The sequence below is a fragment of the Theobroma umbraticum genome, unplaced genomic scaffold (assembly GCF_002168275.2).
Source record: "Theobroma umbraticum cultivar Fairchild unplaced genomic scaffold, ASM216827v3 scaffold_4.1, whole genome shotgun sequence".
Lineage (NCBI taxonomy): Eukaryota > Viridiplantae > Streptophyta > Magnoliopsida > Malvales > Malvaceae > Theobroma > Theobroma umbraticum.
In genome coordinates this window covers 1,086,303-1,098,569 of record NW_018397258.1, presented here as the reverse complement: position 1 = coordinate 1,098,569, position 12,267 = coordinate 1,086,303, and the positions used below count along the sequence as shown (strand labels likewise).

The 12,267-nt window shown below is 32.6% G+C and overlaps 1 protein-coding gene and 1 non-coding gene across 2 annotated transcripts; one reads left to right on the top strand and one right to left on the bottom strand.

Moving 5' to 3' along the window:
• The first annotated feature begins 6,195 nt into the window (after positions 1 to 6,195).
• TRNAN-GUU (transfer RNA asparagine (anticodon GUU)) lies at positions 6,196 to 6,269 on the top strand. The gene has a single exon. It is a non-coding gene; the product is annotated as a tRNA-Asn (tRNA).
• A 1,270-nt stretch (positions 6,270 to 7,539) lies between these two features.
• On the bottom strand, positions 7,540 to 10,275 carry LOC110414306 (dnaJ protein homolog). The gene is made up of 8 exons (XM_021425422.1): positions 10,116 to 10,275; positions 9,703 to 9,872; positions 9,268 to 9,433; positions 9,040 to 9,181; positions 8,698 to 8,831; positions 8,467 to 8,609; positions 8,188 to 8,386; positions 7,540 to 8,099 (listed from the first exon to the last, which is right to left on the bottom strand). Exons 2-8 carry the CDS (start codon positions 9,850 to 9,852, stop codon positions 7,768 to 7,770), a joined length of 1,266 nt encoding a protein of 421 aa, XP_021281097.1. The 5' UTR covers positions 9,853 to 9,872; positions 10,116 to 10,275; the 3' UTR covers positions 7,540 to 7,767.
• Positions 10,276 to 12,267: the final 1,992 nt, after the last annotated feature.

The following is a 12,267-nucleotide window of genomic DNA, read 5'->3' as shown; positions in this document are numbered from 1 at the left end:
GCATCTGATGCAACCCAAGCACACATGTATAAATAGTAACCACTTCCCATTTTGCTTTTTTACTACTAACTTATATAATCTACAAATAAAAAGACTTAGTTAAACATTGTGACGCATTTGATTATTATTACTAAAATCTAACACTAATCATCATTTGAAGAAGGTTTAGAAGGGAGGATAGGACAAAAGCAAGAACGGGGATATACTTTTTTCTGATAACTATTCATCACAACCAGACACATGAGGGCACATGCCAGTGGGTCCTCCCAGCAAGCCTCTCTGTGGCTCTGATTCCAGATTTCCTATTAACCAACGGGTCAACTAAGCAATAAACTTCCTTTTCCTTTTCCTTCTAACTTCCCTTCAAAATTACAACCTGTATTGGGAGAGAGAGAGACAGGATGATTGGGGCTCTGCGCATATTTTTCTCACTAAGAATAGGGTCCTCGACTGTCTTGCGAATGCGATGCTTCATGTTGATCGTCGTCCTGTTTTGTCTTGTTTGTTCTACATGTTAATCAATATGCGAAAATGAAATGTTAACGGGTTTCCAGGACCAAGGTTTTCAAGCATTGGACATCCATTTTCCATTTCTCTACCCTCAATTCACTGCTTGCTTGAGTGGTTAAGATAGAAAGAAAGTACCAATATCTAAGAGGGCATGCTTGATGTAAACAATTGCAAGAGTAGTTGATAAGTAAACAAAACTTTCCAGCTTGAGCCATAGAGCTGGAGGAGGATAAGCTTTCCTGGTCAAACTGTTGAATCCCCCACCATTCATTTTCATTTTCTACCCTTCTACCCACATAAGAGACCATTATGACTTAGCTTGTAGCACCCCCACCCCTCCCCTTAAAAACAATTTTACATTTTTTATAATTTAATTTTATATTTTTAAAATCTTATAATTGCATCCTCTACAAAAAATTTAAAAATTTTTGAACATAGTTTTATTTTTTAAAAATTTTATAATTTTATCTCCATAATAATTTTTTATTAGGTGAGATGTCCATAACAATTATTTCAACAGTTAATTTTAACAAGACTAAAGTAAAACCTATTGTAATAAAATTATTCCCAAACCCCATTTTTTCAAAACTTCACAACCATCATTTTTTTTTCTTTTTATCAAATACTGTAAATATATATTTTTTTATTTTTTTGCTTGCTAGTATTTTTAGAAAACCTCTAATTAGTAATTTAAATTTCATACCATAATAATTGATAAGTTTGGTTTATTTACTTATTTTATTTTTAATATATTCAAGTTTAAATTTTTTTTATTTAATAATTTCTATTTGTGATTTTGATTTAAGATTTATTGTCTTAGCCATTTTTTGTTGAAAGCAACAATATAAGGTTTTGATTAAGCATCTTTATTATTTAGAGATTGACTGATTGCTTTCCTACACATTTTTGTGTTTTTTTACTTAAATTTTTGTGAACAATTAAGTCTTTTATTTGAAATTACTTTTTTATTGAATTATTTATTGATATTGTATTTAAATTTTGCAATTAATTTTAGAGAATTGCTTTCTCATTGAATTGTTTATGGATAGCCTTGAAATTTTTTAAGATATTACTTCCCATTGAGATATTTGTTATTATTTATTATTAAATTTATTTAGAAATTGAGATTATTATCATTATTAAATTATTGATGATTATACTAGTTAATTCTTTTAACTAAATTATTAAAATTGATTCTTTTAAATAATTTTCAAAATTTATTTATATAATTTTCATATGAATTTTTTTTCATTTAAATTGCTTTATATTTTTATCAAACATTAAACTTCTATTATAAATATTTCATAAATATTATTTTTAACTCCTCACCCTTCAAACGCGAAATACTATATCTCCGTCACTGTTTTCAACCCAAACTTATCACTCTTACGATACTACAATACTTTCTTTTCTATCATGGCATTTGCTTTGTCTGAATTGATCATACACCGCGCCTGCCAAAACGACAAGAGAAACAAAACAACAGAGTAAGCTTTGTAGGGAACCCTTGTCTTAATGGAGCATATGCCCCACCTTATCATACGCAACAGGTCTGGAATGCAATAATGAAAATCCTAATAGCTCCGGAACTAGTGCACGTAGACCACCCATGAAATGACTTTACAAATTTTTGGGTACTTTCCATAGTTGATGATTGTTTCTTTAATGGTCCAGAGCCTTACCCCATCGGGCTAACTTCATCATCAGTCACTCGTGCAACACTATCATGTTTTCCTTGCCAAGATTCTGATATGTGAGCGAGGTTTTTTCCTTGTCTCATTGCACCAAGGATGAAAAAACCAGGCTTAACCTTGTCCCAAACTGATCAGTAGATCCTTCTTGGAACTACCATTGGGAAGGGTACGGGCAATAATTCAGTCCAGAGATCATCTGTATTTTCTTTAAAAAGGTTCACATTAACAGCTAACATTTGACGCCATCCCCATAATCCATCCCTCCAGATAGTTGCCGCCTGGCTCAATATTTTACACTCTATTTCCTTTTAACTATCACACTTTCCATGATTGGGAATTGCATATTTGACTAGAAAAAAGTTCATAAATAAATTGAGTTATATGTTGGATAGTGACAGTGGGGACTGCATAAAATATTTAATTACAAATTTATCGTTAATATTCTTTTTCATTTGATTATCGACCACGATAGTTCCATCGAGATCATGTTGGAAAATTTTAAAAATTGATTTAATTTAAAATTCAACAAAAGCCCATCATAATCTATTCAAAAAAAATTCCGCAGAATAATTATTTCGTAGTGTTTTAATTCTCATGGAGATCCAAAGGCTATATGAACATAGTGATATTTTGGTACAAAAAAGTGGATTAAATCGTGAATCATGATCCATTATGTTCAAATAAAAGGACAAGTTATGGCACAGTAATGATGAGACAAGTCCCTGCCCTACATTGTCTAATCCAAACCACCCAAATTGATCAGCATAATTGCCATTAACCCAATCGGAGTCTAATCAATTTAAGAACCAAATTAAGAGAATGCATGCTAATTGGGATTTGCGAATAATGGGATATTTCACAGGAAGTTTTCTCTTCATCGTTAGTTGTAATTAAATGGGATTAGATGGAAGTTAAGCCATCAAGCTTCTAACACTCTGGATTGACATGGATGAGATTATCTACAGCAACTTGCTCCCCTTCTTTAAAATAAATAATTTTCCTCTATATGAATCTTCTGCCTCAATCTTCATAAGAAGCTCCTACTTTTTCTTCTGCAAAATTGGTACATTAAATTATTTGATACAGCATTCGTTCTTGTCATCAGAAAAGATAGTCTAACTCCTTTCCCACTTAATTAAATTCATTATCAAATAACTCTTGCATCTGGCCCTGGGGCAGTTCAACCTTTCATAATTAAGGAGACTGACAAAAATTTAATAAAATTTAATGTGAACAAAGATGACCAAAGCGAACTTCTAGTCTCCGGATACATATAATCAGTTACAGAAAATGAGATTCTTTCAAGGTCATTATTCTTTTCTTTAAAAAATTAACTTGACAAGAAATGTAACGTCAACGTTTATAAACTTCTTAAAATCTCTTTATCTATTTGATATTAAGTTGAAATAACCTGTTTACTTTCTTTGAAACGCTTGACTCAACATTTTTTCTTTCTTGTTTCGACGATGCTTTTGTTGCTCTCGATCACTCAATTCTAAAAATACTTAACACGAGTCAAATATATATTAAATATAGAGAAAATTATGAGAAATAACCTTTTTTATAAACTCAATTAAAAAATGATATTTTTATAATTTTAATTATTTTTAGCTAATTTTTACCATGACTTAACAATAATACCCAGACAAATTAAAATAGTTTTTATTTTCTCTATCTCGCCATCCGGATAAAAATTTTAAAATTAAATCTCAATTTTCCTCTCTGGTCAAATATTGTCTATCTCGCCATCCAAAGAGTAGAGATAACATCAAGCTCTTTCTTATTTTGTTTTATTTTTTTGGATGGTGGATCTTGAGGTTCTCAACGGAGATAAACAGTGATTTTGATCTTCTATGGTGATTGCAAGCAGTATGATGAATGTGGTAACTGGATGTTTCTGGTGATGACTTACTTCGAAATGTGTACTACAATGGAGATGCCTGTGTTGATGAGTTGAATCTGATTAGTTAAGATGATAAGCTTAAAGGAGAAAGAACAACTAAAACATGTTTGATGGGTTTTATGGTAGTTTATGATTTTGTTGTATCTGGGATTGGGATGATTGTTATATATGTTTACCAGGGATTTTGATTTTTGAAAAGAGAGTATATTTTGTTTTTGTATAAGAGGAGTGACCAAGGCCCTTTCGATAGGGATATATTTTATTTTATTTTGGAGGGTTATGGAGTTTTGTAACTAATTTTTTATGAAATGCACAATTTCATGGCTTAACAAAAAAAAAAGTGTTTTAGAACTTCAAAGTTAAAGAGTTGAAATTGATTAGATTAGTTTTTAAGTATTGCAAAACTAGTTTTTAAGTATTGCCAAACTTAATTACTACATGACTGATTTTTAGGCATCACTGGATTGGTTTCAGATATTGCATTATTGGTTTTTAGGTATTACATGACTAATTTTTAAGCAATGTCTAAGTCACATAATGTTTTACTAACTAGTCACGTAATGCCTTATTAACTAGTTAAGCAATGCCTTACTAACAAATCATGCAATGCCTATCAACTAGTCACATAATACCATATCAACCAGTCACGTAATATTTAAAAACTAGTCACCCAAAGTTAGTCATATAATACTTAAAATTTAGTCACACAATACTTAAAAACTAGTCACGCAATACCCAAAGTCAGTCATATCTAAAAACTAGTCAGGTAATGCCTAAAAACCACAAAACTACTTAATTCTATTTAACAAGATCAATAACTTCAAACGATACACTATATTCCATTTAACAACATAATTAATGAATATGTCTACTTGACAAATAATGTTCAAAAAGTTTAAAAGTTTTTCTTCATATATCAAAAATCATTCCAAAATACTTAAAAATGCTCAAAAGTTTTTTTTGTGTATTAAAATTACTCCAAAACGTTCAAAATACTTAAATATTTTTTTTTCTGATAAAGAATACTCCAGCAATGAATGGTCTGACGAGGAAAGTTCAAAAAATATAAGTCGGTTTGAGGTGCAGGCCTAAACATACTTGACCCGTTAATAGGTGTCGGGTTGAGGCGCAGAGTTAAACAAATCTGTCGGTTTCATTAAGGGTAATTTTATCCAAATTTTAATTCTTTTGACAAAAAATAATTAAAATTATAAGGAGACTATTGTTAGAAACGCCTTATGTATGGAACTCATTTAAAAAAAGAACTTTTAAATATATTCTGAATTATCACTTTATCATAGAAATATAAGACTTGAAAGAAAAAAAAAAGAAATATTTCCTTTAATCTTCCAAGTGAAAAGCATGGGAATTGTTATTGTTAAAAAATTGTGAATAATTGGTCATAATCAGCATGACTTAAAGTTAGTTGTTCTTCAAAAAGGGAATTCCACTCAATATAGAATTAATCACATGTTTCAGAATTTACTTTTCGAAATGCATGAACAAATAAAAGCTAATATGATATCCACAGTCTTTTGACCAAACTTTTTTTATGAAGACAGATTGTAGATATTTTATACATTTACTTAATGATAAGTGGCTTGTTATAATTAAGGGCAGTATTTAATTGGTCATAGTAACTTTGTTTTAATATTCTCTTAACAGGAAATTAATTTTTAATCATCGAAGTGTGGTTTAGAGTAAAATCTCAATCCCTTTTACCATAGAAAAATGATTAAATAGTCATTTCTTACCATGGTAGGTATATAAGCGGACATTTAATTTACATTTTTTAATTTTGTAGTCTATAAAAATAACTTCGTCCATACATATTTTCCCCTATCTCTAAAAAAAGAAAAAATAAACCAAGAAACCTAAAACTAAACTAAAAAGACATAATAGTTTCCCTTAGCTTTTCAATCTTTGTTATTACATAATCATATAAGCAGGTGTACAGGGGCTAGCAACATAGAATTGTTATTCACAGAAGTATCATAGTATCACATGACATGATGCACAGTTGGACCTTTACAATCTAATAATTTATGTTATTCGCATTAAGACATATTATGGCTTTAATATTAGCGAGCTGGAATAGCTCAGTTGGTTAGAGCGTATGGCTGTTAACCATAAGGTCGGAGGTTCGAACCCTCCTTCTAGCGTGTTTTTTATTATTGGTTGCGATTTCAGTTGGTTGAAAGTTGCATTGGGCTTGAGCTTTTATTATTGTTAAAATCAATTTCGATTTCAGTTGGTTGAAAGTTGCATTGGGCTTGAGCTTAAATGGCTCAAATATAATAAAATCATGAAAAAATTTCTATTGGGTTTAGGCTTAAATTTATATAAAATTTATTTTTATATTTGAAATCAAACCTTTGTTGTTTAAATAAGTAATTCCATTCATATGATTTTTTTAATTATATAATTAAACACTATATAATTTTTTTAATAAAAAAAGCACCATATTATATATTTACAAGAATGCAAAATCAATAATTTATGTTTTTTAAAAAAGTAATAAATATCATATATTAAATTGATTAACGAAAATATTAAATAAAATAAAAAAGATAAGGAAAAAAGATTTTCATAAATTGTGTATAATATGAAATGCTATTTAGTAATTTATCCAATGCAATTAATCTAAATGTGAGAAGTACAACATAAATTAATAAATTGTACACACTACAAATCCATAAAAATTAGAAATTATACAACTAAAAGTGACACAACAATCAGCATCAAAAAACTGAGCCGGTTGTGACGTTCCGGTCGATTGCACGCTTGCTCACTCCTAGTTGCCATCGAGCTGAAGCATACGCTTATGGCAGTATAGTTAGAGCTACCTAGAGTTACCTTTGCTGAGTTGCTGAAGCATATGTTTATGCTAGTATGGTTAGAGCTACCAAGAGTCACCTTTGCTAAGTTCAGGAAGCTGGTTTTGATGGATTTACGAAGTTCAATATATTAACCTAAAGAAAAGGTTTTCATTCCCCATGCTCTATCTTCGTTGCTCGCAATACATTGAACATTGTCTCACCCAAACTCGATTTCAGGTATGAATTATCCAACTGATGTTGAATTATTTGAAGCAAAGCATTCAAATCAACCAAATGTATCCAAGACTTACATAATATCAAATATTGCATCCGAACATAGATTAGTTTTCGAAGGGTTCAATAAGAAAAACAAAAAATCAAATAGAAGAGAAACGGCCGAACCCTTATTTCATGATTGAGCACTTCTCATAATCGAGAACCTGCTGCATTTAAACCAAGACTGAGCTATCAATGGTCATCTCAATGATTAATACTTTCAGAAATCTGTGGATTGATCACTCGTGAGGGAGTCGAGGAATTAGGTAGCATCTTTCAGGTATGAATACTCTCACCGACGTTGAACCATCGGCTGTAACATTCCTACAAACCAAAATGAATCTACTAAACTTATACTATTCTCAAATATAGCATCTGAACGCAAATTAATTGTTGAAAGTTGTGAACAAACTACGTGATAAAATAACACAAAATGCTGAAACTGAGTAAGTATCAAAAATCAAAATAGAGGACAACTGGCTAATTGAATACGCAGACACACCCACATACACACCCACAAACGATAACTCCGCTACTAGGGAAAAACATTGAACACTAATATTTCTTATTGTTGGGCACACTGCACTCTTGGCATTGATGGCTCATCGTCATCTTCATCATAAGCTTCATGGTGCCTATGCTGCTGTTGTTCCTTCCGCCTCATTTCCTCCTCAATGTTGACATCATGCAAAGTAGTCTCTTCACAGTCATCAACCTCCATGTCTGTCAAGTGTTTACTAGTCCTCATGGGCAATATAGTCTCTAATGTGCGGCATTGCTCAGGTGAAAAAACACCAGATTCTGGGAAATCAACATTGAAATGGATGAATAGCCTGCCCTTCATGAAAGGTCTTTGATGATGGGGCATACCCTCATCATTGATAGCCTTGTATTGACCTGCATTTTCAAGCAGGGGAGAGGAGATGAGTGATTGGATGTTAACTTGGAAAAGTAGCTTAATAAGTAAATATGCAAAGAAAATTACCAGGCTTAATGACCTCCCCAGGGTTTGATTTAATTAGAAGCTGCCTGCCATCAAGGTGAGTTAGGGCAAACTGATACCCACACAGAGCCTCTGTCAAACTGAGGTTGTGTTCAACATAGAGGTCATCGAATTTCCGTTCAAATTTTGGGTGTTTCTTCAGTTGCAAAAGAAAAACAATGTCTCCAGTAACTGTATCCGGCTGCAAATGATGAAAAGAACTTGGTCAAGCTTGAAATATTAAAAAAATGTCACATACAAGAGAAAAAGTATTTAACTTACAGCTTCATCAGCTTGTCCTTCAAATGTAATTTTCTGGCCATTTTGCATTCCTTTCTCAATATGTACTTCAAGCACCTTCTTTTCCTGAGTAACCTTGTTTCCTTTGCACTGTGGGCATCTATCTCTCTCACTGATCACTTCACCTGCAAGAAAGGAGATGAAATCCGTTTTCAGATATCTGTACATGGACTTTGTACCCAGCCCAAGACAAAGCAGGTTAAATTCAAATACCTGAGCCTCGGCATTCAGGACAGACATGCTGCATCTGTTGGATCATCCCCAGTCCAATCTGACGTGTTGTAATTTTCATTCCTGAACCCTGACAACCATAACATCTAGAAGAGGCTCCACTCTTTGAACCTTTCCTGAAAATTTTCAAAATGCAGGTGAGCAAAAGGTCATCACACAAGGTTCTTCACAGACTAGGATATAGGAGAACAAGGAGGGAGGGAAGATGAACAACTTGCAAGATAAACTCATAGACAACAAGCTATTGAGTAAATACTCAAAAGAAAAAATTAGGCTCAAAGCACCATATATCCAAACTCAAAGAGACCCCGAAGGAAGACATACCCTTTACATTTGCTGCATAGAGCATTCCTGGAAAGAGAGAGTTTCTTTGTTGTCCCATTGTACAAGTCTTCCAAAGAAACTTTTAGACTATGCACAACATCTTCACCTCGCTTTTGCCTTCTTCCTCTTGAGCTACCACCACCTAAATGTTGAAAAGACATGTTATTAAAATTGCTACAGAACTTCAAAAGAGGAAGTACAAAAATGGATAACAAAATAATCTCTTACCACCAAAGGCTCCACCGCCAAAAAATGATTCAAATATGTCAAATGGGTTATGAGAAGAACCACCTCCTCCCATTCCCTCTTTAAGAGCATCTTCACCATATTGGTCATATATTTCTCTCTTTTCAGGATCGCTAAGAACTTCATAAGCTTGAGCCAATTCCTTAAACTGAGAAGCAGAATAAGAAGATAGTGTTAGTGTCTTCTAATTTGCATGAGAATTTCTACTGCAAATTGCACACCGTTTTAACAAACACTCTCCATATAAGAAAATATCCAAAAATAAGTCAAACGATATCTTACAATTACAGCACAGTTTTAACTGGATCTCCACCTTTAATAAAATATCCAAAAATATATCAAACCGGATATTGAAGATATCTTACCATTACAGCACAGTTTTAACTACAATTACAGCACAGTATAGTTTATCATTACCTTCTCCGGATCTCCACCTTTATCAGGATGGTTCTTGATAGCAGCCTTCCTATAAGCCTTCTTCAATTCATCTTGACTTGCAGTTTTTGAAACCCCAAGTACTTCATAATATTTGGTGTTATCGCTCTTCTTTGGAACACGCCCAAACATGATTAAATCACGTCAGTTATCTGTTTCAAGTAATAGAAACGAATAAATTCACCACTTAAAACAGTTCAAGAAATCGAACCTCAAATGAGAAACAACCCAATTGACCAATAAAAACAAAAACCCTAACCCCAAACAGATTGAAAAGCAATCAACTTTAAACAAATTTCGTTCTAATTCTACACAACCTTAAGATTATAAATCATAGAAAAGCAGAAACATAAAAGATCCAGTTATACCACAAATCCCAAAATTAAGATACTCACCGGTTAGGGTTTGCAGGGAGAAGAAAAAAAGCGATAGATTTCAAGGAAAGTTAAAAGCTTCAAGGAGAGAAGAAAGCTTGAGAGAGAGCGCGATTCGTTCCCTCAAGTTTCTCCTCACAAATCGCAAGAGGGGTTTTACTGGATCGCGAGGATCCCCTATTTAAAAGCAAAATTTATTTTACTAATTTCACTCGCACTTCAATTTAACCGACGAAGTAGAATTTCCTTGAAACGGTTAATAGCAAAAGTGTGTCGTGAATCTAGTAGAGTCGGTGTCACCTGCTAATTGGTGGTGATGGCACGCGTCCTCAAGGGTTCTAAACTTGACATCACAACCGTCAGATTTAAAAATCGGACGGCTGATGTTTGTCCGTAGTACACTAAGGCTGCTTGGCTCGGAAAGAACGAACCAGCCGTCTGTTTGGTCATAATTGACGGCTCGGAAACTAACGACGTCGTTTCCATTACAAAGCCAGCCATCAACAAATCAAATCATACACTGTATTTATTCATGGTACTTTGGGTTGTTTCAATAAAAAGTCAAAATTGGACTACTCAGCTTGATTTTTTTTCTTTTATAAATCAACTTGAATTTTAGGACGATAAATCAATGTCTGGACTTTAGAATTATTTTGAATTTAGATCATTAATTTTTTTATTCATGAGTTAACAAGGTGATATTAAATTATTTATCGTCTCTTTCAAATGAGATTATTTTTTGGATTTTTTATCTAATAATTAAGATAAATAAATTAAAGAATCAAAATTAGTGATTTGATTAAACCATGCCACAATTTCACTTGAAAATAATTTAAATAAATTTTAACATTATCATATTAATTTATTGAAAATAAAACAATAAAAATTACAAAAGTATTTTGACCTTCACAAAAGCTTTAAATCTCTTAATCTTAATTAATCCAAAAAAAATTGTTATTCTAGTAGAGTTAAACCCCACTTCAATTTATATACTTACAAGCTTTAATCTTAACTTTATCATAAAATCTAAACAGATGATGACGAAATTGATGTTTATCCTTGAACATTTAAATTGAATTAGGGTTCTTCCTAGAGGTTCTATCTTGGTTGGAAAAGTTTCTTTGAATTGATGTCAATATCAACCTCTAAATTTTTCTATCTTCGATTAGAAAAGTTTCAAATAGTGTTTCCTGGTGACCAGCAAAAATGTCAAACCTCTAAATTTTTTCTATCTTCGATTAGAAAAGTTTCCAATGGTCTTTCCTGTACAAGATCAATGCCAAGGGACAGGTCCGGTAAGAGGGAAGAAATAGATGGCGGCCGTCCCCCTGCTCCTATTTAACCCTGATTTTTCTCTAAATGATCTCAATAGGAGGTTGCTACTCTACCCAAAGGGAAATAAGAAAAGCAATGGGGGTGACTGCATCTCCCTTTACTTGCAAATTGCAAGAGACAGAAAAACTTCCTCCAGCTTGGGAAGTAAATGTCAACTTCAGGTTATTTGTTTTTGACCTGATTTGGGACAAGTACTTGACCATTGAAGGTGCGGCTTTGCTACTGATCAAAAAAAGTTATTTTCAAACGTTTTGATCAAAAAATCAATACACATCTGTCTTTTACTTATTACAGCATACGCATATACAGATATACAGATGCTGGGGCAGTTAATCGATTTCATCAGATGAAGACAGAATGGGGCTTTGATCAATCACTCCTCCATGAGTCTTTCAATGACCCTTCCAATGGATACCTGGTTGATGATTCCTACGTATTTGGGGCAGAGGTTTTTGTAATTGAACAGACCTGACAATTGGAGTGAGTTTCTACAATAAACCAGCCTCATGGCAATCCTATTACTTACAAGATTAAAAATATTTCAAAATTAGATGAGGTATATTACGTTTATGACTCTGGATTACAAACTCTTGGGGGCTTAAAATGGTATGTGTCAACTTTTAATCTCATTCATTGACTACTGAACTAAATTTTCGAATGCATCATTCTTTTTACATTAAGTAAACATGAAATTGCCAAGTTAAGCGATTTCCAAAAAAAAAAAAATTGCTAAGTTAAGCTTTGCCAGTATCATCATCTGGGCCCTTCTTTGGTTACTTGATGTAGGCGATTAAGCGTTTATCCCAATGGGTATGACACGGAAAAGAGTACAGCACTC

Coding starts and splice junctions, on each gene's coding strand:
- LOC110414306 (XM_021425422.1), bottom strand. CDS start 9,852: ATGTTTGGGCGTGTTCCAAAGAAGAGCGATAACACCAAATATTATGAA. Junction 9,434..9,702: donor AAGGTGGAGATCCGGAGAAG/GTAATGATAAAC, acceptor TCTGCTTCTCAG/TTTAAGGAATTGGCTCAAGC. Junction 9,182..9,267: donor TGGCGGTGGAGCCTTTGGTG/GTAAGAGATTAT, acceptor TTCAACATTTAG/GTGGTGGTAGCTCAAGAGGA.